This window comes from Chiloscyllium plagiosum, unplaced genomic scaffold (genome assembly GCF_037043375.1).
Source record: "Chiloscyllium plagiosum isolate Xiang-an unplaced genomic scaffold, Cpla_swu_hap1 HiC_scaffold_24, whole genome shotgun sequence".
NCBI classification, from domain to species: Eukaryota; Metazoa; Chordata; class Chondrichthyes; order Orectolobiformes; family Hemiscylliidae; genus Chiloscyllium; species Chiloscyllium plagiosum.
In genome coordinates this window covers 20113731-20135712 of record NW_028270162.1, presented here as the reverse complement: position 1 = coordinate 20135712, position 21982 = coordinate 20113731, and the positions used below count along the sequence as shown (strand labels likewise).

The following is a 21982-nucleotide window of genomic DNA, read 5'->3' as shown; positions in this document are numbered from 1 at the left end:
CAAGTCTCATACCATGCCATTATATTTATTATTACAAATAAGAAAGTACCTGAATCATTATCTATCTTAAATGGTGTAAAGTATATTCAAGTTGAAAATATTAAGTAATATGTCACTTTCAAAGTCTTGTCCTGTAATCAATGTTAGGAAGTTTATATTACATTACTTTGCTGTTTTAATAAAGTGTTAATTCAAATAGATTACAGCAGGAGATAACAAGAATAGATACAGAGAAACAATTTTCTTTTGGTTGTGGAATACAGAACAAAAAACTGCAATTATAAAATTAAGGTTTTGCTGTTTACGAACAAATTTGGAAGAGTGAAATTGCTAGATCACTCTGTAACGATATGAAAAGAAATGGAGCAAATGGTAGATAAATAGAGTGCATCAGTCATGATCTATTTGATTTGTGGAACAAGCTAGAAGAGTTGCAAGACATCTTTTGATCCAGCAATACAATCTTTATTTTTTAAAAAAATTGCCTTTCTGATGGAAATGAAATTAAATTTTCTCCCGCAGTCATGAAAAGATTTTCTACATTTTTCTTTCCGGGTAGGGTGGGTGTATATGAGAATACCTCATAACCACGTGTCTTGGCTCTACACCAATCAAGTAGCATCTGCTTTATACTGTTAGCATTTGGTACACCACAACTTGAGGATCTCTGCACCTTCACTCTGGCAATGGCTGGATTTCCAGGACTGAAATATAGAAATACAGATGAATGTTATTTGTTATAAATGGCTAAAACAATTACATAACTAATATTTACACTGCCCCATTTGCTGGATGATTTGAAATGATTTACTCTTGTTGCCACTCAACATGAGTATTCAAGCAAGCAATTTTCTCTGGTTACCATTTCTAGTGAGATTATGAAATGCTCAAAGATACTGACTAGAGAACGTCTTTCCATATTTCTTCACAATGTATCTATATGCAAGTGATTTTTTTTTGGTAGTATGAATTCTGTCAGAAATGCAGGACTCCCAACCTTCTACTCTGGTCCACTACTCCATTACTCCCAAGCCTCATGTCTCTCCCGAATTCAAAAACTGTGACAAACTTGTCCCTTTATCTCTTCCCCCATCACTGTCCAAGGTACCTCACACTCCATACAGGTGAAACATTGATTTAGTCAACAGTGAACATTGTTCTTCTTTCAATCCATTCTACTGTATGTGCTGCTCAAAATGGGGTCTTCTTTATTTTGAGCAGCCAAAACGCAGGGTGGGTAACCATTTTGCAGAACACCTCCACTCATTGTGCAAGCAGGACTCCAACTTTCTGGCTGCTTATCATTTCAATGTAACACCTTGCTCTCATGTTGGCATTTATGTCCTAAGCCTCATTCAGTGTTCCAATGAAGCTCAATGCAAGCTGGAGAAAGTACCCCATTTTCTAATTAGGTACTTTACAGACTTGTAAATTGAGCATTGAGATTGGCAGCTTCAGACCATTAACACTGTCCTCCATTTTTACCTTCCGTAGTATCCAGCTTCTTGCTTTCATATTTTGCTTTCAGCCACAGTTAACCTTTATTCTGCTATTTACACTTACTCTGGAAAAATGCTTTGTTTCATCACTGCAGCTATTCTGCCGACCATCAACTCTTGTCACATAACATCTTTGATTTGTAATCTCCCTTGCCCTCTAACTTTCTCTGATTTTATGTTTTGTTCCACTTGCCCCTCCCCTTTCACCAACTGCATAAAAACTAATCCTCTTTTCACTTCAAAAGTGTGTCATATAGGACTTGAAACATTTACTCTGTGCCTCTCTCCAAAGATGTTGTAAGACTGCTGAGTTTCTCCAACACTTTCTATTTTTGTTTTGGACATCTTTCTATTTTTGTTTTGCTTTTATTTAAGTTGCAAAGGGCCATGACAGAGTAAATGAGTGGGTAAATAATGACAAATAGAGTTTGATATCAGCAAGTGTAATGCCATTCACTTTGGGTCTAGGAATGATGTACCATTGGATTATTTAAATTGTGAGGTAACCATTAAGTTCTACATGGGCACAAATTTTGGGACATCAATAACTAAAACAGACACAAAAACCAACAGGCACAAAACCCAATCAAAGCAACTAATGAAATGTTGACTTCTTCCTCATGTGTGTTTGCAAAACAAAGGGGAGGAATTAATGTCTCAGGGGCTAGAATCATATACCGCTCCTGGAAGTGGGAAAAATGGCAGATAGGGAACCTAATTCTACAAAGGGCCAAAATCAGGTTCCAGTGAGCAGTATGACAATTTGCAATAAGTTCTTGGAAGTCTCGAGGATAGGTTGTACTTCTTGATGCTTTGGTTGTCAAGCATACTCATTAAAAGGTCAGCTCATCAGAATTAAACTTCCTTTCCCAATTGAGTTCTCCATAAGCAAGTGCAGGATTTCCAAACTGCATATAAGAGGCTTGGAACAAGCAAAGTACTCTACTTTCTGGGAATTGAAGAGAATAGCTGTTACTTTGTCCATTCTGGGAGGTATTTGTCAATACCATGCCATGGTTGACACATTAATTGGACTGCAGACAGAGGATGACTTAAGGGGGCATGTTGGAGTGTAATGGTTCAGAGAATATGGTGAAGACAACCAGGCTGGTAACGGAAGGGAGTCAATCTCACTGGAAAACAGCAGAAGGGCCAAATTATTTAGCTGCAGATATCCACTCAGATAGCCTGTGTGATCCTTGTGGCTTGCAGGGAATATATGTCTATCTGAATATACTTTAAATATAGTGCCAGGACCTTTGACTCAACAAGATAATGATGTGACTGCCAACTTCCTGACCATCTACATTGCTAAATTTAAGTTACTTCCTATTTCATGACCTGATTGGCTGAAAAACCTATTGGGTCATCATTTAAGTCTCTGGCTGGAACTTGATTTGTGGACATTCTCACTTTTGGGGGAAATTATGTTTATGTACACACAGCAGGTTTCTGTACTTAACAAAAATTACTATCTACAACTAGTGATTAGAGTTTAGCTACAGGTATTCAATGATGAACTGTTGGTATATAACTTTAATAAAAACTCTATTCCTTTTATAAAACCTCCCTTATGTGTGCAGACACAGTGAAAAAACATCTGTATTATTGACAAAAGGAAAACTGAGAAAGCAGTTTGGTCTCTGTTCACAGCATCTGCTGAGATGGTTCTTTTGCAGGAAGCCCAGGGGTTCACACTTATAAAATTTCACTGACCTGGTAAAGTCATGGCTTACTGCAACTGCTGGAGAAAAAAAATTATCTGGTTTTCTTTAGGCTTCAAGTGAATTTTACTGCTGAAAACAGACCATTCGGCTACTTATTGCCTATCAAAGTTTCACTTGTATGCAACAATTTGGCTCTAGCTCATCTGTAAACTCCAACCAACAGCTGTATAAACAGTGTTTACAATAAGTGTCAGGTTACTTGCTCTCAAAACATGCAGCAAATCCTCTAATCATCCCTGGCCTTAAAACAGTTCTTTTCTCAATTCAGGTTATAACTAAAAATACAGAGAAATAAAAACATACAATTCTTACAATACACTCCCTTCAAAAATATATTCTTCTTTACATATTACTTCCTACCACAATATATTACTTCACAGTTTGCTGCACTAAATTCCATTTGCTACTTGAGCACCCATTCCATCTCTATGTCCCTTTGACATTTATCACTGTTACCTTTGCAAGAAGAGTTGTGGGATGTAAAATTTCGATATCACACAGTTTACAAAGTTTTGGTCCTTTATATTTTCATAAAGAGGCATTCTTAGTACCAACGGGAAACTGCACTATACACCTCCCCCAATCCAATAAACAACTACTCAATACTGTTCTCTCTTCTAGATGTAGGTTTGCTTGCTGAGCTGGAAGGTTCATTTTCAGATGTTTCGTCACCATACCAGGTAACATCTTCAGTGAACCTCGGGATGAAGCACTGCTGGTGCTTCCTGCTTTCTATTTATATGTTTGGGTGGTGCAGCGGTTAGCATTGCTGCCTCACAGCACCAGGGTCCCAGGTTCGATTCCAGCCTCGGGCGACTGTCTGTGTGGAGTTTGCACATTCTCCCCGTGTTTGCGTGGGTTTCCTTCAGGTGCTCCGGTTTCTTCCCACAGTCACAAAAGATGGGCATGTCAGGTGAATTGGCCATGTTAAATTGCCCATAGTGTTTGGTGCATTAGTCAGAGTGAGATGGGTTGCTCTTTGGAGGGTCTGTGTGGGCTTGTTGGGCTGAAGGGCCTGTTTCCACACTGTAGGGAATCTATTCTAACTAATATGTAAATTAATAGCAGGGGGAGAATTTTACAAGCATATCTGCACCCATTGGAGGAGTCTAATATACCTCAGATAGCCTTCCCATTGTTGTCTCAACATGTCTGCAATTTTATGGTGGGACAAGTGAGGCTTAGGCCAGCCCACTTGGCCCTGTTCCAATTGATGGCCTTAAGTGTGCAATTAATGACCACTTATAGTCCCAGTAGTGGACTGCTAATACTGCTTTATAGAGGCTATAACACTATCAACAAATCTGATTGGCAATCAGCTGTCTGCAGCAGGACTTTGTTCCAAGTGAAGGCAGAAGTCCTGTCTCCAGCTAATTTGTCAAATGGCCACATCAAAGTCAGTATTGGTGGAGATGTGTTCTGCATGGACTCTTCCGACAGCTAGATGGGAAACATTCTCATCTAAAAATGTCCTGCCTGAGAAGATAGAACTTACATGATTAATTGTGGTAAATATCAAGATACTGAACTAATCATTAAGAAAAATCATTCAACCAATTTAAAAAACTGATAACTGAAGGAAATCACAATCTATTTGATTTATCTAGTTAGAATCTATTGTCTCATAACCAATTTCTTACATTAGTTTTGAATTGTTGTCTCTGCAATTGGTGTTAGCAGTACATGATGCACTGCAGTAATTCATCAAGACTCATTTGACAGTCTACAAACACTTCCAAGTAGAAAGACCAGGACATCAGACACTCAAATCCACCACCATCCACAAGAACCCCCAAAATCACACATCATACTGAATGGAAATGCTTTGTTCTTCCTAATTAGCAATGCATTAAAATGCTGGAGCTCCCTCCTTAATGACATTTTGGGTGCAATACCTATATCATGTGGACAGAGCAGTTTAAGAAGGTAACTTGCCGTCATTTTCTCATCGGTAGACAATAAAGGACGAACAATAAATGTTGGTTATACTAGCAATTCTCACATTGTATAAAAGCATTTTAAAGAATATACTTTATTGAATTGACTCTGCACCAAAATTAGTAATGTTTTCTCATGTAACATTGTAATAATGTATGGAATATAGAATAATGCACAATATAAGATTTTCAGCATGTTGTTTTTACAAATAATTTATTTATTCATTCACGAGATGTTGCTGATACAGCATTTATTGCCCATCCCTAATTGCCTTCAAGAAGGTAACTGTGAGCTTCCTTCTTAAACTGCTACAGTCCATTTGGTGAATGTACAGCCACGGGCTGTTAGTTCTGGGATTTTGGCCCAAGAACATGGAAAGAATGACAATGTATTTCCAAGTCAGGACGACGTCTGATTTCAAAACAAACTTGCAGGTGTTGGTGTTCCCATACATCTGCTACCCATGTCCTTGTATGTGGCAATAATCGTGGGTTTGGAAAGTGTGGCCTGGGAGCCTAGGTGAATTTCTCAGGACACAACAGAAAATGCATTTTATAAAATTCTTTTTTGAGAGTCCTACCTTCCACCTTCCTTTTCTAGTTTCTCAATTAATGCCTTCCGTGCCTGTGTTCCTGAAGTGCGTGGCAGTGTTTGTGACCTCATCACCTCTTTCCTCTTCTCAGCCTGCTTCCTCTCAAGTGCTGACACACTACTAGACCGTGCATCATCTTCTCTGTCAAAAATACTGGAAAAAAGCCGTACAGTGAAAGAATTCCAAATGTACATGTTCAGTAAACAATTCCAGGGAGTAGTTGAATAATGTAGACTGTGCATTTCCTTGGTCTAGTTCCTAGATTAAAAGATCTGATCAGATTGGTTACAATTAATCTGAGAAGTTTTAATATTCAGGGCAAGAGTTTAGAAATGCTAATTGTGGTAAAGGAGTAATAGAGATAAAATAAGATAGATGTGATCAGGAGAAAACAGGTTCGTTCTTCTGAGAGCAAAGTCAACAAGGCACAGCCAGGGGAGGGTGATGGGATATAAAAAAATGGAGGGCAGTGGTCATGCTCTGAAGTTATGAAACTTAATATTGAATCCTAGAGGATGTAAATGCCAAATGGAAAACAAGATATTGTTCTGCCAGTTTATGTTAATCTCTGTTGGCACATTGTATCAGGTTCAGAGTGGAAATGTTAGCATAGGAACAAGACAGAATAGTGAGAAATTGGAAGGCTAGGGTAATTCCTATGGAGACAGTGGTGATGTTCTGCAAAGCAGTCACCCAATGTGCAGTTGATCTTGCTAATGTAAAAAAGAGTGGGCATTGTGAGCAGCAAACAGCATAAAAATCACCATTAAAAGAAGTACAGGTAAAATACTGGTTCGCCTGTAAGGTGTGTTTGGTGTCTTAGATAGTAAAAGTGAATGGGCAAGCGTTACACTTTCTGTGATTGCATGGGGATGTACCTATGGGGGGAGGAATGTTGAGAAGGTATTAGGAGTCATGGAGGAATGGACCAGAGTGTCAGAGAGGGAATTTTATTTGGAATTCTGACAGTGGACGGAAGGGGAAGATGTGCAAAGGATGATCATTTGAATGAGAGTCTGGTGGAGCTGGCAAGTTAGGACAAGTGGAATCCTATTGTTATTCTGGGATGGTAGGGAAGGAGTGAGGGAGATGGGTTGGACTCAGTTGAGCAACTTATCAACCACAACGGTAGCAATCCTTAGTTGAGAAAAAATAAGGTCTTATCTGAGGCCTGGTGGAAGGTGGCATCATCGGAATAGATGTAATGCAAACAGAGAAACTGGGAGAATGGATAAAGATTCTCGCAGAACAGTGCGTAAGACAATGTAGTCAAGGGTAACCCTGGGAGTTGGTGAAAGTTGGTGTACATCCCCAGAAATGGAAACTGTGAAGTCAAGGAAGAGAAAGGTCATGTCAGAGATAGACCATAGAGTCATAGAGTCATAGAGACGTACAGCACGGAAACAGACCCTTCGGTTCATGCTGACCAGATATCCTAAAATAATCTAGTCCCATTTGCCAGCACTTGGCTCACTTATCTCAAAGCCCTTCCTATTCAAATCCCCATCCAGATGCATTTTAAATGTTATAACTGTACCAGCCTCCACAAGTTCCTCTGGCAGCCCATTCCATACAGGCATCACTCTCTGCGTAAAAACTCTGCCCCTTAGGTCCCTTTTAAATGTTTCCCTTCACCCGAAACCTATTCCCTCTAGTTCTGGATTCCCCCACCCGAGGGAAAAGACCTTGTCTATTAACCCTATCCGTGCCCCTCATCACTTTATAAACCTCTATAAGGTTACCCCTCAGCTTCCAATACTCCAGGGAAAACAGCCGCATCCTATTCAGCCTCTCCCTATAGCTCAAACCCTCAAACCCTAGCAACATCCTTGTAAATCTTTTCTGAGTCCTGTCAAGTTTCACAACATCTCAGAGGGAGACCACAATTGCACACACAATATTCCAAAAGTGGTCTAACCAAAGTCCTGTACATCCGCAACATGACCTCCCAACTCTTATACTCAATGCTCTAACCAACAAAGGGAAACATTCCAATGCTTTCTTCACTATCCTATACACCTGAGACTCCACTTTCAAGGAACCATGAATCTACACTCCAGAGTCTCTTTGTTCAGCAACACTCCCTAGGACCTTATCATTAAGTGTATAAGTCCTGCTCTGATTTGCCTTTCCAAAAAAATGCAGCACCTCACATTTATCTAAATTTTAATTCCATCTGCCAGTCTTCAGCCCACTGGCCCATCTGATCAAGATCCCATTGTACTCTGAGGTAACCTTATTCGTTGTCCACTACACCTCCAATTTTGGTGTCATCTGAAAACTTACTATGTTCACATCCAAATCATTTAGATAAATGATGAAAAACAGTGGACCAAACACCAACCCTTGTGACATATCACTGATCACAAGCCTCCAGTCTGAAAGACAACCCTCCACCACCATCCTCTATCTTCTACCTTTGAAATTAAAAATCACATTACACCAGGTTATAGCCCAACAGGTTTATTTGGAAGTACTAATTTTTGGAGTACTGCTCCTTCATCAGATAGCTGGGGAGCAGGACCATAAGACACAGAATTTATAGCAAAACATCACAGTGTCATGTATGCAGCTGATACGATATATTGAATAAACCTAGGTTGCTGTTAAGACTTAATAGCACTCTAGGTTTGTTCAACATATCGTATCAGCTGCATGCATAACACTGAGATCTTTTGCTATAAATTCTGTGTTTTATGGATCTGTTCCAAGCTACCTGATAAAGGAATAGCACTCCAAAAGCTAGTACTACAAAATAAACCTGTTGGACTATAACCTGGTGTGGTGTGATTCTTAACTTTGTCCACCCCAATCCAATATTGGCACCTCCACATTATTTTACCTTTGAGTCAGTTTTGTATCCAAACGGCTACTTTTCCTTGTATTCCATGTGATCTAACCTTGATAACAAGTACCATGAGGAACCTTGTCGAATGCCTTACCGAAGTCCACACAGATCACGTACATTTCTCTGCCCTCATCGATCCTCTTTGTTACTTCTTCAAAAAATTCAATCAAGAGCGTGCGATGTGATTTGCCACGCACAAAGTCATTCGTTGTCTTTCAAAATACATGTAAATCCTGTGCCTCAGGATTCCCTCCAACAACCTGCCCACCACCAATGGCAGGCTCACTGGTCTATAGTTCCCTGGCTTTTCCTTACCACCTTTCTTAAATAGTGGCACCATGTTAGCCGACCTCCTGTTTTCCAGCACTTCATCTGTAACTATTGATGATGCAAATATCTCAGCAAGGGACCAAGTAATCATTTCCCCAGCTTCCCACAGAGTTCTAGGGTACACCTGATCCTGGGGATTTATCCACTTTTCTGAAGACATCCAGCACCATCTCCTCTGTAATATGGACATTTTTCAAGATGTCACCATCTATTTCCCCACATTCTGTATCTTCAATGTTCTTCTCTACAGTAAACACCGACGCAAAAGAGAAGAGATGCATGGAAATTGAAAGCAAAATTGATTAACTTTTCTAATTCCAGAAGAGAGCAGGAAGCAGTACAGATGACATCATCAAAGTAGTAGAGAAAGTTGTGGGTGAGAGGGTGAGTAGGACTAGAATAAGGAATGTTCCAGATACCACAAAAAGAGACAGGCATAAATGGGACCCTTGCTGGTATTCACTGCTACACGTTTAGCTTGAAGAAAGTGAGTTGAGTTTAAAAAAAGGTTGTTCAAAGTGAGAATGAGTTCAGCATGCAAAAGAGATTGGTGGTGGTAAATGAGGACTCTTTAGGTTTTCTTCTCAAGGAAGAAGCGGAGGGTCTTCAGACTGAGGGAGGATGGACATGCAAAGAGATGATACATCTCTGGTGAACAGGAGGCAACAACTGGAAATTCTGGAACCATTGCAAAGCATCAGCAGAATCGTGATGCAAGTGGGAAGGGACAGAACAAAGAAGGTGAGAAAAGTAAAGTCAAAATAGGAACAAATAAATTCAGTGAGGCAGGAACAGAAATAGGGCAGTTCTGTTTGTGGATTTTGGAAAGGAGGTAGAAGCAGGCTGCATAAGGTTGAGGGACTATGATATGAGAAACTACAGAGATCGCCAGAGAAGATGAGATCAGTGACAGTCCTGGAAATAACAGCTTGATGTTCAGTGGTACAGACATGAGCCTTGGGGGAGATCAGAAGCAGTGTCTGAGAGTTAGGAGATTTATTCACTGTTTTAATGTTTCATTTATTGAATTTATTTACTGTTGTACTCTAAAAAGTCATTCTTACCTTCCAATCTTTTTGGATGATGTGCTGCTGGAAGTAAAGGAGGACTTGGTTTGGACAACAGTAGCTCCACCTGCTAAGACAAAAACAATCAAAGATATTAAATTTTCTGGGATAACACTCTTATGAAGTGTACCTTAGAATGCTATTTTTAAGTTAAAGAGAATATGTGCATGCAATTTGTTGTTACTATCTGAGTCAGGAAATGAAATTAAACATGTCTCATTAATACTCATGACTAATATTTCGTAGAGTCATATAAATTCCATATTTCATCAGATAGAGAGGAAACTGGCAAAAAGGAAAAAATGTCAGTCCAGGGACTCAGTGTGCTGTCATGTACCTTGTAGCAACTAGTTAGATAGTAACAGGAAAAAATACTTTAAGGATAATGTTGTGCTTTTGTTAAGAAGGGATTTAAGGAGAAGCCTGGCAACTATAAACTTGTGAATCTGACTTCGGTGTGAGTAAGTTGCTGGAGGTGATTCTGAAAGATAGGATCTGGAGATGTAAGGAATGATTAGAGATAGTCAGCATGGCTATCCATGGCAAACCCTTCGGTGCACCAGCTCCCGCCAACCATAACCCAAATTAAATTAGTCTCTCCTGTCTGTGCTTGGCCCATAACCCTCCAAACCTTTCTTAATCATATACTTATCCAAATTCATTTAAATGATGCATCTGTACCCACATCCACCACTTCTTCTGGAAGTTCATTACACACTCAAACCATTCTCTGTGTAAAAAACAACCTGCCCTCATGCCTTTTTAAAATCTTCCTACTCTCATCTTAAAAACTGTCTCCTAGTTTTGAAACTGCTCCCCCCCCCCCCCAACCCTAGGGAAAAGGCACCTGTCATTCATTTTATCTATACCCTTCATGATTTTGTAAAGATCATCCTTCAACCGCCTATGTTCCAGCCTGTCCAGCCTCTTTGTATAACTCAAACCCTCCATTCCCACACATCTCTTCTGAACCCTCTCCAGCTTAATGATAACCTTCCTATAAAAGGCAACCAGAACTGGATACAGTACTCCAGAAGAGGCCTCACCAACAACCTGTATAACCTAAGCATGATACCCCAACTCCTATACTCAACTGAGCAATGAAGGCAAGCATGGTAAATGCCTTCTTAACCACCCTGTCCATGTGATATAAATTTCAAAGAATTATGTACTTGAACTCCTAGGTCTCTTTTTTCTACAACACTACCCAAGGTCCTACTTATAATTGTATAAGTCCTGCCCTTGTTTGCTTTATCAAAATGCAATACCTCACATTTATCCAAATTAAACTCCATCTGCCCCTCCTCAGCCCATTTACCCGACTGATCAAGATCTGTTTGTAATCTTAGATAACCTTCTTAACTGTCCACTATACCACTAATCTTGGTGTCATCCACAAACTTACTAACTATGCCTTCTATATTCTCATCTAAATCATTTATATAAATGACAAACAAAAGTGCACCCAGCACCAATCCTCCATAGAACACTGCTGGTAACAAGCCTCCAGACAGACAAACAACCCTCCACCACTGTGTCCTGTTATTAAGCCAATTTTGTATCGAACTGGCAAGCTCACCTTGAATCCCCTGTGATCTAACTTTACTAATTAGTCTACCATGCAGAACCCTATACTTTGTTCATCCAGTCCAACACCAGCACCTTCACATCATGCAGAACCCTGCCAAAAGTTTTACTGAAAGCCAAATAAACAATGTCTACCACTCTGCCCTCATCAATCTCCTTCGATACTTCTTCATAAAACTCAATCAAGTTTGTGAGATACAACTTCGCTTGCACAGAGCCATGCTGACTATCTCTAATCATTCCTTACATCTCCTATCTTTTAAAACCACTTCCAGCAACTTACTCACACTGATGTCAGACTCACAAGTTTATAGTTGCCAGGCTTCTCCTTAAATCCCTTCTTAAACAAAAGCACAACATTATCCTTAAAGTATTTTTTCCTGTTACTGTCTAACCAGTTGCTACAAGGTACATGACAACATGCTGAGTATCTGGACTGACATTTTTCCCTTTTTGCCAGTTCCCTCTCAATCTGATGAAATATGGAATTTGAGGTGTGGAAAATCACAGTATCAATGCTCCTAATCAATCAATACAAAAATAAAACTACCTAATTCACAGGTTTTAACTTCAAAAGATCAGCCTGTACATTTGATCCCGTGTAACAACATAGTGAAGACACTTCTCCTAAAGCTGATTACATTATATTGCTGGACCTTAAACCAAATCTTTGACATCTCGGGTTGGGGTCTCTTTCCAAATCAATTCTGATCTTTGAATCATGTTTCCAAATTAATGCTCACATCAGCTGATAGCTTCATATGAATTCCACCTTCACTCATATGCCAGTTTGACTTGCTAGTGATCTTTAGACTAATCCTTTGTTCCAGATTTTACTGCATCACTGGCTGCATGCAATTGATTCCACAAACTGTGTGATATTTCCAATGCTTTGATTGTATAAAGTAATATTTCAGAAATAATTAAAATTAGAGACAGAATTAAGCTCCACCCAAACTGATGATGTCATGCAGACTTGAATGGAAAATCAGGAATGTGACTTGAGATTCCAGTGGGGTCAGATGTGTTATTTCTGGCTCCACAAGTAATTATGTCTAACAAAGTCTATTTAACATTCACCTCAGAGCTGAAAGGAAGTGCAGGAAAACCTGTGCTGGCCATTAGGAGAATAGAAAATGTAGTCACACTTCAGTGTTAAATGTTCTCAGAGGAGAAAAACCTACAGGACCAGTACCAAATTGAGGTTCAGCTGGGAAGTGACCATTTAAAGTTCAGTAATTGAAATTAAAAATCCGCATGGACAAGGAAAAAATATTTAAATTAATAACACAAATGAGAAAGTGAAAAGTTAAAAAGGAACATTCATTGTTTACAGCAATGTCACTGTCAGTGGAAGTGGACACAAAACACAAATTCAGAAGTAAAGTCTAGAGCCATTAGATGAAGTAATTCCAAGGCTACAGCATTAAAAATGTGGCAAAGCAGTTTTAAGAGGACCAAAGGCAATTTAGAAGATTTAGAAGATTTAGATAAAATTGGGAGATATATACTTTAAACTATGGGTTTATTAAGGCACAGGCACAAAAACATTTCTGAAAAGTTTGAAAAAAGAATCTGCATTGATGTTAGGCTGGGAAGCGTACAAAAGCATTTGGTTTTCCTGTAGAAAATTGGGAAGAACTGATTTAGACTTCTGATTCAGTATTGTCAAGCTGTCAGCATTTATTTCAGACATTTAACTGCAGTAGATTGTGCAGTTTCTACATAAACTTTACTACCAATTTTCAAAAACTTTTTTAGTATAGTACTATAGTTCAAAATATTTTTGTGAAATAATATTGGCCATTAGGAGAATAGAAAATGTAGTCACACTTGGCTACATCTTGGCTACAGATGGTGAAAAACCTTCAGTTTACCCACAGGAGGTGGTAAACCATCATTTTTCTCACAAAAGAGATTTGCAAACCCCACCCCTCCCAAATTGGCAGTATAGTTGTACAATTTAACAGATTTTAAAGCTTTAGAAGAAAGCATTGTCACAATACAGAATTGGAAGTTTTTTTAAAAAATAAGAAATAAGTATAGGTATAATGCAGAGATTAAAAGCTTGCAAAACAAAGACAAAAAGACAGCATTGCCATTGTGCAAAATAACCAATTCTTGCAGGCAGAGAATTAAGAAGCATGGATTTAATAAAAGACAGCAAATTACTAACAGCATTGAGGTACTGCAGATTTAAAACAGCAATAGGGACAAGAAGAATAAAGACTTGTGTTGTGAAGTTGGGTAAGTAATTGTACATTGGGAGGCAGAAAGTTAGAATTTTGTGTTTGTAAAATTGTAAAATGCTAGGGGGGAAGCATTGCATAGTTCTTTTAAATGATGTGCTATTTATGGGCTTAGAAATTTAAAATGAATGTCTGTAAGCAGCAGTTTGAGTTTGCAAATACTCTGAGAGCTCAAACTGAATCATTTATATCAAAAGGCTGTACAGCTAGCAGACCAAGCAGCAGTTTTTACCAAGACAAAAGGTTATTGAATTTAGTCAATCAATTTGAACCTGGCACATAGATACCAAAAACCTATTAAATTTAAATCTGATGGTTTTGACAATATAGGACCAAATCTGTTGTACGAAATATTGATATGTCATCACAGATATAAAAGAGGGTGTGAACTATCATCTGCCAAAGTTAACAGCCCTCAGCTCTCGAGAGAGATTCATTGGCTTTCACAGTTATCTATGTCTTAGAGAAAGCATCATCTAAATAATAACAGAAAAAACAACAGAGAAGGCGTTCCTGACAGAAGAATCGATGGAGAGGCATTCCTGACAGAAGAAACGATGGAGAACATTTTGGAACCTTAGGAAGATACATAACCTGGCTGTAATTTTGACAGACCAGATTCTATTTTCTAGTTATATGAATGGAACTTGTATTTATTTGAACAGCATACCATTAGAATTTTGTTTTATTTGGGAATAGTTAGTAGGTATAAGGGACGTTTTTGGTTTGTTAAGTTTAGTTAATTTGTTCACTGTTAGAGTCATAGAGATGTACAGCACAGAAAGAGACCTTTCAGTTCAACTTGTCCATGCCAACCAGATATCCGAAACCAATCTAGTCTCGTTTGCCAGCAGTTGGCACACATCCCTCTAAACCCTTCCTATTCATATACCCATCCAGATGCTTTTCAAATGTTGTAATTGTACCAGCCTCCACCACTTCCACTGGCAGCTCATCCCATCTCATCCCATCCCCTCTGCATGAAGAAGTTGTCCCTTAGGTCCCTTTTAAATCATTCATCTCTCATCTTAAACCTATGCCCCCTAGTTCTGGACTCTCCCACCTCAGGGAAATGACCTTGTCTATTTACCCTATCCATGCCCCTCATAATTTTGTAAACCTCTATAAGGTCACCCCTCAGGCTCTGATAAATAAATTGTTACTTGTTGATTTTGAAGTGAGTGTCAGGGATTTATTTTATTTAACCACTAGAAGTTGCAGAAAAGCAGATTACAGCACTTTTCACATTCTTTTCACAGATTAGCGGATGAGGTGTTCCTCTTTGGGTATTTTGGTTTCTTGCATGGGTGGCCAACCTTTATAACACTTGTGTTAAGAAGTAAAGGCAGAGAAATAATTCTACTGAGTTGATTTAATTTCAGAGAAAAGCCAAACAGAACACAATATTCAACATCTGTGTAAAGACTTGTAGCTCAGGTGCCAGTTGCAGTTGTTGTGGGTATGTTCGCCGAGCTGGGAGGTTGGTTTGCTTCCTTTCTAAGGGTCCTCAGTGCTGCGGAGCCTCCTGTGAAGTGCTGCTGTACTGGTTGGTTGGAATTTATTTTGTTTCATTCCTGCTGCTTCTGGTTGTTCATTGCAGTGGTCAGTATATTGGGTCTAGGTCTATGTGTTTATTGATGGAGTCTGTGGATGAGTGCCAGGATTCTAGAAATGCTCTGGCTACCTACTGTTTGGCTTGTCCTATTATTATTGTGTTGTCCCAGTCAAATTTGTGGTCCTTGTCAGCTGTGTATATAGGAACTAGGGACAGCTGGTTGTGACGTTTAGTGGCTAGTTGATGTTCATGAATGTGGATCGCTAGTGTCTGCCTTTTTTTTCCAATAGAGTGTTTCATGCAATCCCTGCGTGAAATCTTGTGCACCATGTTTGTCCTCCATGATGGTATTGGGTCTTTTGTTCTGGTGAGTTGTTTGAGCATGGCTGTCGGTTTATGTGCTGTCATGAATCCGAATGGTTGGAGAGGTCTGGCTGTCAGTTCTGAGATGTGTTTTATTTAAAATAGAGTATTTATTGTGCTGGGTCATGGCATGACCTTGTCGCATTGTTTGTCTGCCAGGCATCTGCAGATGACATTGCAGGGATATCAGTTCTTGGCAAAGACTTTGTAGAGGTGTTCAAAGATGAGAACAAACAGCCCTTCCATAAATCTGACCCAAACTTTGGATTAGACATGTGGACATAATTAAAAGAACAGGGATTGAGTGCACACACTGGATTATCAACATCATGTTCACAGAGATCAAATTTATGAGAGAGGAGGAAATTAACAACCGACTCCCATTCTTAGATGTGATGGTAGAAAGAACACAGAACGAGGAATGCACAACAAACGTGTAAGGACACACACAGACCAGTTCTAGCATTGTAACAGCAACCACCCAAACACATGTAAGCTGCATTGGGACCCTGTTCAAAAGGTCTATAACACACTGCACAACTCTCAATCTGCGAAGAGAGGGAGAAAAACACCTCTACAAAGTCTTTACCAAGAATAGATATCCCTGCATCTTCATCTGTAGATGCCTGACAGATAAACAACACAACGAGGATGTACCATGACCCAACACACTAGCCATTCTACCTTATTTTAATAAAAGTCTCAGAAATGACAGCCAGACTTCTCCGACACTCGGATTCATAACAATTCTTAATCTGAACATGTAATTCTATATTGTATTCAATAGGACCTATAGCTGATGATATTATAATCATCAAAATATAAAAGAAAGTGCATACATTTGAAGAGGCTCTCCAAGACTTTGGTAACTACTTTCTTCAAAAAACAAACAAAATTCTTGAAAGCGCAAAATTGAACACAAGTATTCAGCATCAAGGGGAATCTGAAGATAATTTCTAAAGTAATGACCTCTACCTATTAGTTTAAAACAATGATTATGGAGTTTTAAAATTTGAATTCATAAGAGATAGAATTATTGTTTGAACTATTAATGAGACAGATTATTACAGTCCAAAAAGATTTGACTTTGGAGAAAGCTATCGAATTGTGCTGGAAGCACATATATCCTAAGAGGAGATGGCCAATCTTATCACAGAAGAGCAACAGAATTTATCCAGTTATAAATGCTGTCCAGACATGAGACAAGAGTTGAAAAATGTGGTGCTGGAAAAACACAGCAGGCCAGGCAGCATTCGAGGAGCAGGAGAATCGATGTTTCGGGCATAAGCCCTTCTTCAGGAAGGGCTTATGTCCAAAACATCGATTCTCCTGCTCCTCGGATGCTGCCTGGCCTGTTGTGTTTTTCCAGCACCACATTTTTCAACTCTGGTTTCCAGCATCTGCAGTCCTCACTTTCTCCCAGACATGTGACAAGTCAACAAAAGAGTAGGCCAAACAGCAGATACTCAGAGTCATTGTCAGTGCAACAGAACAAAAAAAGACGCACAGGCATAAGCAGTACCATGATAATGCTATAACAAATGAATTCTAGATCTATAAAACTAAAGGTCACTACTGGAACTTTACAGCAACGTGACATCAAATGCTGATTAATAATAATATTAATATGTTAGAACATTAGAAAAGATATCAGAGGCATTCCTAGTGGAAATTGATAGTTGAACAATTAGAGTTTGATAAAGACTATAAGCTATATGAGCACAATTAGGCCATTTGGCTTGAGTCTGCCCCACCATCTGATCATTGCTGACGTTTCTCAACTTCATTCTCCTGCCTTCTTCCCGTAACCCTAGATCACCTTACTAATCAAGAAACCTTTTATTGTTTATGAATATCTCATGAATTTCCACCTTAAACAGAGGATCTTGTCAGTATCTTATCAGAACAAATACCATGGATGAGGAAACAGAAATTACAGCTTACATGGACAAAACAACATGCTTCAGGTAGCATAATTCTCAAGTTTAAAGGAATGCTATAAGTAATAAAGAAGCTTCAAAGAAGATAGTCCTTGATTCCATGAAGCAGCTTCCTGATTATATTATGTATAAGCTACAAAGAGAATTCAGGAAATTTAGAGTCCTCCAGATAAAGAACTGGACCTCTACTGAGCTGAGCAGGAATTAAATCTTGATCGAAGGACATCCAAGAGATAAAAGATCCACCAATAGAGTAATTATTCACAGGTCAATTGATGTCATGATTGGGCGGCGTAGTGGCATAGTGGTTAGCACTGCTGCCTCACAGTCCCAGCAACCTAGATTTGATTTCAAACTAAATTGACTGTCTGTGTGGAGTCTGTACATTCTCCCCAAGTCCGTGTGGATTTCCTCTGGGTGCTCCAGTTTTTTTCCCACAGGTTAGGTGGATTGGCCATGCTAAATTGCCAATATTGTTCATGGGTGTGCAGGCTAGTTGGATGAACCATGGAAAATACAGCATTAAAGGGATAGGGTAGGGTGGGGTGCTCTTCGGAAGGTTGGTGTGAACTCAATGGGCCAAGTGCCTGCTTCCACACTGTAGGGACTCTATGATCAGAATCAAGGTCAACAATCCTTAAGCCAAAGATAAATAAATCCTCCAAGTTCAAAGAGACCACATTCTGGAAGAATTGTGTTACCTCTTTACTGCCTGAATTTGTTAAGTTAACAGTCTTAGGCATTGATGGGGGAGTGGTAAATAAAATGTCGCTTTATAATTGAATGTATAGCTATTAACTATTGGTAAAATAGTTGTGAGCAAATGTATAAGAAAGGATTAATATCTAAGGTTGCATTAAGTTTCACTCAGTCTAATGGTGTCAGTTTTAGGGGCAGAAATAGAAATCTAGGTTGAGATCCCAATGGGGTCAAATGTGCCATCACTGGCTCCTGATAGTCTTAGTAATAATTTCTAACTAGACCATGTAACTTGCATCTATTGCTATTGTGCAATAAACTAGATCTTGTTGTTAAGACAAATGTCTTTTCTTGTTAAGTCTTACTAGCAGTTCATCTTCAATTGATGTTAATCATATATGACCCTCAGTCCTGTATGGAAAGAAGGATTGGTAGCAAGACTCTACTCCAACCATGAGCTGGTAACGGTTGGTATTGTAAAGGATATCTACAGTTGATAGCCAGTTCTGCTTCTTTGGATAGAAATGTTGCCATCAACCTTTCTTGTAAAACTCGTCCACAGGGCTCACTACTATAAGTGGTGAAGGATTAACTACTAATAAGTTTTTAGGACATATTTAAGTAACAAGGAGTAGTTTATTACACATTAAGATATCAGAATACATTAGTTTAAGACAGGATAACGATATTACACTTGACAAGAGATACTGACATCTCTAAGAGATATTAGGCTAACCTAAGTTACATGATTGTTAATATAGAGGCAAGGTTAACAGATTAGAATGACAACAGACAACCAGAACTAATTATCTCCTTCCATTACCTCATCACACTCTTCAGTTGATTTTCCTGCTCAATGCACTCATTTGGGGATAATCTTGCCAATTTCCTTCCTGCCCAAATAACCCATCCAACTGTTTAACTCTGTGGACTCTGATAACAATTCATCTCCCATTATCCCTCCAAGGAGCTCCTTCCAGAATGTTCACTTGGGAACAAGATCCTTTCCTTCCGTAAACCTACAGTGGATCATTTCATAGACATTATGACTATAAGAGAAAACCTGACTGAGGTGGGACAATACTTTTCCCATTAATGAAGCCTCACCACCTAATTATATCTTTAAGCACTTTCCTTGAAAGATAAAATGGGACAGATTTGGTTCCTTTCATATTCTGTTGCTTAGCTACTGATTCCATCCCTCATTCTGTAAACTGAGGTTATATTCATCCATTACAGTATATTCACAACTTTAGTGTCATATTTGGATCCAGAATAAGCTTCCATCTAGTAAGGCCATCTATTTCCACTTATGTAACAGTGCTCAACTTGCCTTGTTTTAGCTAATCTGTTACCTCCAGATTTGATTCCTTGCTGGTGTCCCACATTCTACTCTTTATAAACTTGCGATCATCCAAAGGACTATCACTCAGATCTTAACTCGCACCAAATCCAGTACATATAAGACTTTGCATTTCCTGATCTATTTTTGGTACACAGTCAGGCACAGTGTTGATTTTAAAATTCTCATTTTTGCTTTCAAATCCTTCCATGGCCTTGTGCCTCCCTCAGAGATATCTACATTCATCTAATTCTGGCTCCTGCAGCTTCTCCTATTTTAATTACTCCATTAATGGCTGTTGTGCTTTTCGTTGTCTCAGTGTTATGCACAGGAATACCGTCCCTATACTTCACCTCTTTACCTTGCTTTTCGCATTTAAGATACCTCCCTCTTTGACCAAGCTTTTGCCATCTGACCTGATATCTCACTATATGGCTTGATGCTATATTTTTATAAAGCTCCTGTGAAACACATTGCTAACTTATGTTCAGGGTGACATGTAAGTTGCTGTTGTTATACTGATTGCACTGAAACATACATGTATTTATTTCCAGTGCTATAAAAGTCTGAAATCATTGTTACTTATGACAGTCTCTGTTGTTTTCAAAACATTCACGAGTCACTCAAGAAATAACAGAAAGGTCAGTTGAACAGAACAAAGTTTATGGATTTCCTTTTTATTCTATTGTTATGAACTTCTATCATCTCCTTTATTATGTTGCTGACTTATTTAAGTTATTTTTCCATGTGTCCATGCTCTCAACCAAAGTGACTATTCTTAATATATCACCTTAGACAGTCAAAGGTTTATCAAACTATTCAGTTGCACAGTACATCATAGCCAAGCCTGATCATGCCTTCACTTATCATTTTCAAACACACAAAGACCTGTTAACAGAGCCCCATCTTTGGCTTTTTTTCATTGTCCCAGCCAAGACTCTGAGGTTAACTATAATGTTACACCAATTGCCTTTGTTGAACATGGAGGTCAAATCCAGGATCCTCCTTGTTCAAGAAATTAAGATCCACACTTGATATTGCACTTACCTACTGAGATATTGCAGAAATTTATTCTTGTTGCATACTACAAAGATCCCTAATTGCAGGTATAGCAGAATTTGACATCATTCAAGAATTTTTATTAGTCCAATTATTTCCACTTACCATCTGTTTTCTTTAAAATGCTTGATTCCATGGTGGTAGTTCGTAACGTTCTGTTGCCACCATCTGAAAGACCAGAATAAATTTCATACTTTTGTTTGATACAAGGGCATTAGTATTGATCCAGTACCAGTATAACCAAGCCAGATTTTAAAAAAATTCTGAAATATATATGTTGAGTTCTCATCTGTAATTCAACAAGCTTGAAAAAGAGGGATAGAGAAGCAAAAGTAACTTAAGAAGAGGTCATGAGATGGCATTAACCTCCAGTTTCAAAGGCTGGCAGCTTATAAGAGGAACAAGATAAATTGTTACTTATTACACTCTATTCTTTTCAATACATTCATGAATCACTCAAGAAATAAGAGAAAGGTCAGTTGAACAGACCAAGATAAATTGTTCCATTGTTGTGGGATATTAAGAATCAAGGAATTAAATGAGATGGAGTACTGAGGCCTTGATTCCAATACAAGGAACAAAGAGTGAGGTGATCTGGTTGGATTTGTTTTATTAGGTGAGAATGTTTTAATCCATTGATTAACTCCTTCTGGAATAAAAGCTCTGCTTTCTTTTCATTACAGATACTAGCTACTCCTTAACTTACTCCAGCAATCTCAATCTTTATTACAGCCAAATCCTGCTGCAAATCAACTTTGTTATCTGAAATGGATTCTCAAATTTTGATCTAACGGGCAATATTTTTCAGGTTTACTTGTAGTACCTTGTTATGAATCGCATTTTCCCCCCATAGTTCCTTCTAAAGTTATCTTGAGCCCTTGCTGCCTCACAGCTAATCCCTTGGACAGCAACGTTCTCCTCTAAACTGTCTTTATGTTCCGTATGTTCCAAGATTAGAATACTTCAGTTGCAGAGGCACAACCTGATACTGATAACACTGCATCTCCCATGTCTAATCCACCTAGCCTGCACACTCTGGGCAATTTAGCAAGGCCAATCTACCTAACCTGCATAACTTTGGACCATGGAAGGAAACCAGAGCACCTGGAGGAAAACCACGCAGACAGGGGGAGAACATGCAAACTCCACACAATGACCCAAGGCTGAAATCAAACCCAGTTCCTTAG

The 21982-nt window shown here is 38.8% G+C and overlaps 1 protein-coding gene across 3 annotated transcripts in view; it reads right to left on the bottom strand.

The window, feature by feature from the left end:
• smtnb (smoothelin b) overlaps nucleotides 1-21982 on the bottom strand; it is a 362626-nt gene that overhangs the window by 29815 nt on the left and 310829 nt on the right. For 2 of the 3 annotated variants that reach the window (XM_043715564.2, XM_043715562.2), the window contains exons 14-17: nucleotides 20901-20963; nucleotides 9999-10071; nucleotides 5745-5909; nucleotides 581-704 (exon numbers count right to left, since the gene is read on the bottom strand). In XM_043715564.2, coding sequence (XP_043571499.2) covers nucleotides 581-704; nucleotides 5745-5909; nucleotides 9999-10071; nucleotides 20901-20963 — 425 coding nt within the window. The remainder of the gene's footprint in view (nucleotides 1-580; nucleotides 705-5744; nucleotides 5910-9998; nucleotides 10072-20900; nucleotides 20964-21982) is intronic. The other variant, XM_043715563.2, reaches the window with a different exon arrangement.